Source organism: Danio aesculapii, chromosome 8 (assembly GCF_903798145.1).
Source record: "Danio aesculapii chromosome 8, fDanAes4.1, whole genome shotgun sequence".
In the NCBI taxonomy this organism is placed as follows: Eukaryota; Metazoa; Chordata; class Actinopteri; order Cypriniformes; family Danionidae; genus Danio; species Danio aesculapii.
This window is the reverse complement of record NC_079442.1, coordinates 3,178,444-3,184,685: the sequence shown is the minus strand read 5'-3', so window position 1 is coordinate 3,184,685 and position 6,242 is coordinate 3,178,444. Positions and strand designations below refer to the sequence as shown.

The following is a 6,242-nucleotide window of genomic DNA, read 5'->3' as shown; positions in this document are numbered from 1 at the left end:
TATTACAGCGGGGGAGTTCTCGAGATCTACCTGAGCTCAAACTCCCCTCTCGCCTTGCCACGGGAGGGAGCCCCAGGCACGAGGATCTTATGAGCTCAGGGCTCTCTCCCGGGACAGCATGCCAAACAAGCTTATAATTAATCATCAGCTAAGTGTGAACTCTTGAAATAGTATATAATAATGAAATACAACATCGAACTTATATTGTGAATCATCAACAGATTAACATTGAAAAAAAATATTGGAGCAGCTAATGAATTAAATGCAATAATATTCTCCCACAGAGAGATGGAGGATGGTAATTGAGGTTTCAGTGGTCATGTCTCTTCAGCAGACGTAAGCGTACTTCTCTCTCGGAAAAAAAGAGCAGCATAAAGACTTCATCTCCTCTTTTTTCAGCTGACACTTGGTTCTTATGCCTGCTCAGTTTAAAGAAATAGTTCACCTAAAACATCCTGTGAATTCAAGTCCTCTCAAGCCATACAGTACAACTGATTTATTGTATATGACTGTTCACTAATAAGTTCCCTTCCCCTCAATAAACATAGCTGAAGATGTCATGAAATAAAAATAATCAATGAATAACAAAATCAGCATGGAAAAGCACTTTATGATGTTTTTTGTCCTTTTATATGTTCACTAAAGGGCAGCACGCTGGCTCAGTGGTTAGCACAGTCGCCTCACAGCAAGAAGGTCGCTGGTTCGAGTCCCAGCTGTGTCAGTTGGCGTTTCTGTGTGGAGTTTGCATGTTCTCCCTGTGTTGGCGTGGGTTTCCTCCACATATGCTATAGGTCAATTGAATGAGCTAAATTGGCCGTAGTGTATTAGTGTGTGAATGAGTGTGTATGGATGTTTCCCAGTACTGGGTTGCAGCTGGAAGGGCATCTGCTGTGTAAAAAAAAAAAATGCTGGATAAGTTGGTGGTTCATTCCACTGTGGCGACCTCTGAAATAGAGACTAAGTCGAAGGAAAATGAATGAATGAATTAATATGTTCAAGAACTGTCAATTAATGGAAAACACCATCTACCCATCTCGCTATCGGTTCAGACTATATTATATATATTTAGTCTATATTTAGACATATTATTGACTGTATTGTAATAATTTAACACTTTTAAATCGGGTCCAATTGTTATACATTGGTCAAATCAATAACTAAAATGCACCATCAATGATAAATTAATTTGTTACAGTATATTTATTAGTCTTAAGAATAATAACACTGCTCAGCATTGTTAGTTGTTATCCCATTACATAATATTATCAAACACAACTTTTGCTTTAAATGTATTTGTCAGTCCCTCCAGGATTTCGCAGGGACATTTTTTATTTATTTGCAACCTAATATAATTGATTTCGTGCTGGCTTTTGTCAAAACTTTTGGCATTATTTGCTTCAATTAGTGTGTTTTACTCACTTTTTTTCACAAATTATTGGACATGTAGGGACTGATTTGTAAATATCGAAAGATTGACTACCCACATAGCAAAATATCTCTGGCCCAGCTCTGGCCCACAAACAGCTGTTGCTTGGCCCACATGCCACAGTGAATTACGGTACATGACTGGACCAAGTCTGTGCTTCCAGACAAGAGCCAAACATGGACCAAATCTGGGCCAAGTCTTAGCCAAGGTAATAACCCATAACTGAGCCAGATATGTCGGTGTGTCACGACTGCAATGAAATTGATAAACCCATGAATCATTGCACTTTAGGCGTGCTATGGGCGTGCCTTTCCTCGAAGCGACCTGATAGGTAGAATTTTTTATTTTTATTTGAAAATAATACAAATGTGTTTTTTATGGGTCAAGATAGACCAGACTCACATGGCCCATAGATCAATTATTAACATCTGGGCCAAATACTACATTTTACATCTGGCCCAAGTATTGTGTGCCGCCTTAAAGACGGTGACACCTCTGCCAAACCAGGCCCATGTTTGGCCCACATGCTGTATGCCACTGCCGGATGAATGCCTGCTGTGCCAGATTTATGCCAAATCTGGGCCAGAATTCTTTGCTACCTGGGTAGTTTAACGGGATAGTTCACCTAAATATGAAAATGACGTCGTCATTTACTTGTTCGAAACTTTATTGACTTTCTTTCATCCAAGATATTTGGAAGAAAGCTTAAAACCTGTAACAATTTACAGAGCTCGAAATTAACCTTTTTGCTTGGTAGCACTGGTGCTCCTAACTTTAAAAATGTAGTCGCACCAGCCAGAATTTAGTTGCGCCCACCAAGAATTATGTGCACCGTTATTACAAGTTTCCCATTTTGCCATCTGTTTCGCTACATGTAGCTGGAAGGGCATCCGCTGAACATAAACATACATAAACACGTGATCCTCTCGAAATTAGTTTCAAGTATTCACACTAAGCTGATGATTAATTGTAAGCTTGTTTGGCATGCTGTCCCGGGAGAGAGCCCTGAGCTCATAAGATCCTCGAGCCCGGGGCTCCCTCCCATTGCAAGGCGAGAAGGGAGTTTGAGCTCAGGTAGATCTCGAGAACTCCCCCGCTGTAATAACCAATGAACAGCCAGTGATTGCTCTTGAGAGATAACCATTTACTAGGAGCATGTCTATAGTGCCGGTTTGGATTAGTCAATTAACTTATGTTTGTTTGTTTTTGGACGGTGGGAGGAAACCAGGGAACCCGGGGGAAACCCACGTGAGCACGGGGAGAAAATGCAAACTCCGCACAGAAATGTCTGCTGGTTTGGTAAAGCCTAGAACCAGAGACGTTCTTGCTGTGAGGCAACAGTGCTAAGCACTGGGCCACCGTGTCACCCATCTAGGAAGAAGGAGGAGTAGGGGTGGATGGGGGGATTCTTCAAAACGAATATAGCGGTGGTACGTAACCAAGGGTATTTGTAGTAGCTTAGGAGTCGTCTGATTGGGGCATTGAGAATTGGAAAATGCGGATCCAGCCGCTAGCAATCATAAGCACGTGATCCTCTCGAAATTTGTTTATAACTAAACTTCACTTAATAAACTTCACTTTGTGTTTAAGAGAAGAAACTCAAAAAGGTTTGAAATGAATCGAGGGTGAGTAAAAAGTGAGTACAATTTAATTTTTGTGTGAAGTATCCCTTTAACTAACACTAAATTAAAACTTTTGATAAAATATGACACCATTATGTCCACTTGACCGGTGACATAAATGTCAATTCAACAGTCTCCTTCTCCATAAATCATTCATGCGGCTGAGAAAATCTTTTATCGCCAAATGACAGCCGACATATCAAACTTTAAAAAAAATCTAAAAGATATTTGGAGTACTCACAGAGAGATGATTCCCGTCGGGAAGCTCTTGGGAATGACTTTGGTGTCCACGCAGAAGGCGCTGTCTTTAGTGCAGGAGCAGGTGGCTGGACACCGTGGGCTTTTAGGAGCTTTGCGGCCCGGTGCCGTCCCAAACATACAGAAGAGCAGCACGCAAATAGACAACCTCCAGTCTGGCCATCGTAGAGTCCGTCTGGGCCTCGCTTCCACCATCTTTCAGCTTCTTCTCGTCTCCTGCTGGACTTGTTTCAATCTATACGGTTGAATAAGGAGGCTGTTTAGTATCCAATCCTTATCAAGCAAACTGCAATAGCAGAAGATCCTGGAGTGAATAGGAGCCGGGCACTGATAAGAGTGACTGGTGTTCCCTGTGTGTGTGAGTGTGTATTGGGTTTTCTCAGTGTTCTCCGCAGTCTCTCTCTCTCTTTCTCTCTCAGCGGTGCAGCTGTCAGAGCACAGACTGCAGGAGTGTGTCAGCTCCGCACACTCTCAGCCTCAACGCTGAATTATTAACAATCGCACAGACCAACTCTACAGCAGCAGAAGGAAACAGAGTGGGATTGGAGCAAGATGAAGAGGTTACGGGTCAGTGGAGGTTGCACTAAATAACGTACTGCAAGGCAAGCCTCTTGATTACATGAAAACCAGTAATAAATATATGTCCTGCACCTATAAGGGTTAAGATTGTGTTCGCTTACACCAAAGTTTAAACTAGAGACCTGCTATAATCTTGTTGCTCCATCGCTTTAAGTTCAGATTTAAAGTCAGGGGGAAATCAAAATTGACAATGTTTATTTTGCTAGCTTTCCCAGAGATGGGTTGGGGCTGGAAGGTCATCCGCTACGTAAAACATGTGCTGGATGAGTTGGCGGTTCATTCCGCTGTGGTGACCCTGGATTAATAAAGGGACTAAGCCGAAAAGAAAATGAATGAATGAATATTTTGCTAGCGCACGCTATTTTGGTAATAGTGTTGGCAAAAGTATTGAGTTCGGTACCAATCAGTGATCACCAATCCTTTTTCCGCTAACATGTGAGTGTTCTAAGGGTGCTTTTACACATACACATTTGTTTTGGAACCTGATGCGTTTGCCCCCTTAGCTCAGTTGGTTTGGGCATATGTGAAACACACAATCGCACTCTGATCCACGCCAAAACTGACCTCTGAATAAATTCGTCTCGGCTCATTTGAAACAAAGTCTAGAACTTTAAGACTCTCTAGTGTCATCCGATTATCTGTGTTTGCACTTGGTGAACAGCGGTAAAGAGTTGGGATGTCTAGATCCAATCATGTGATCGGAAATCGGACCCGATCACGCAGTTTCAGACCCGATCAGGACCCGAATATATATGTATATACAGTTGAAATCAGAATTATTAGCCCCCCCTTTAATTTTTTTTTTCTTTTTTAAATATTTCCCAAATGATGTTTAACAGAGCAAGGAAATTTTCACAGTATGTCTGATAATATTTTTTCTTCTGGAGAAAGTCTTAGTTGTTTTATTTCGGCTAGAATAAAAGCAGTTTTTAATTTTTTAAAAACCATTTTAATGTCAGAATTATTAGTCCCTTTAAGCTATTTTTTTTGTCTACAGAACAAACCACCGTTATACAATAACTTGCCTAATTACCCTAACCTGCCTAGTTAACCTAATTAACCTAGTTAAGCCTTTAAATGTCACTTTAAGCTGTATAGAAGTGTCTTGAAGAATATAGTCTAATATTATTTACGGTCATCATGGCAAAGAGAAATAAATCAGTTATTAAAAATGAGTTATTAAAACTATTATGATTAGAATGTGTTGAATAAATCTTCTCTCCGTTGAACAGAAATTGGGGAAAAAAATAAACAGGGGGCTAATATTTCAGGGGGGCCAATAATTATGACTTCAACTGTATATATTCTCATTATTTTTATAACACAATATTTATGCGGCGGCACAGAGTTAGACCACTTTCTTGACTTCACACAAACAGCAACGTGTGCGGCATGACATCACTTTGTTGCAGAGGCGCTATTGGTTAAATGGCAGCTAAGTAGAACACGGAAGCAGCTTGAAGCGGAAAGCGTGGGTATGTCTGCGGTCTGGAGGTATTATGAAGTTGATGATGACAACATTGCCAAAGCGAACTGTGAGATATGTAACTTGAGATTGCCTTCCGGGTATTTTAAGTTAAGGTGCTGTTTGTTTTTATATCAGACTTTTTTTAATATTTACTGCTGCACTAAAGTCCAAAAGTGAAGAATTTATGTTATTTATTACTCGATTGCTTAAGCTTCCTCACAGAAGTGCTCTGTTTGTTAACAGAGTTGTTGAATGTTGAAATAAGGTGAACTCATTAAAAAATAAGGAACATCCTGGATCTGTTTCTTCACTCTTCTTTATTCTTTTTTATATGTATTATAGAAGTATTGGATCGGGTTTCGGTATAGGTAGATACTCAAAATCAAATCGAGGGCAAAAAAACCTGATCGGGACATCCCTAGTAAAGAGTGGTGAACTGATGACCTTCACGGCCAATCACAGTCCTTGCTATTAAGCACAATGACCAATCAGCGGTGTTTAAGAACATGCTCAACAGCGCTCAAATGTTCGCGTGAAATGAACGTTTTTAAAATTTCAGTATCAACTGGTACCAACTCAATACTTTGACAACATATTTGGAATCTTCAATCAAAGTCTGAACATTTGCTTCTTTGTTTTGATTGGCTCCATCTCTGATGATGTCAGTTTGATGCTTTAGCCACAGTATTCTTAACCACGCCCCTCTTACTTTTAGTTTGCTATGAGGGAATGATGATGCAAAAAGAAAGCCCCGCCCCCTACTCAATATTCCTTTTAGTTAGAAGTACATCTACAAACTGAAATAAAAGCCTCAGCAACTTCCGGTTCATGCAGACTTTAAATTTCATTTATTGAGGGGGTTTAAACTGTCACAATGGCAGCAATTATA

The 6,242-nt window shown here is 40.3% G+C and overlaps 1 protein-coding gene across 1 annotated transcript in view; it reads right to left on the bottom strand.

The window, feature by feature from the left end:
* lgi3 (leucine-rich repeat LGI family, member 3) overlaps positions 1-3,770 on the bottom strand; it is a 32,603-nt gene extending 28,833 nt beyond the window's left edge. The window contains exon 1 of the mRNA XM_056463019.1: positions 3,290-3,770. Within this exon, the coding sequence (XP_056318994.1) occupies positions 3,290-3,501 (212 nt within the window). The 5' untranslated portion in view covers positions 3,502-3,770. The remainder of the gene's footprint in view (positions 1-3,289) is intronic.
* Positions 3,771-6,242: the final 2,472 nt, after the last annotated feature.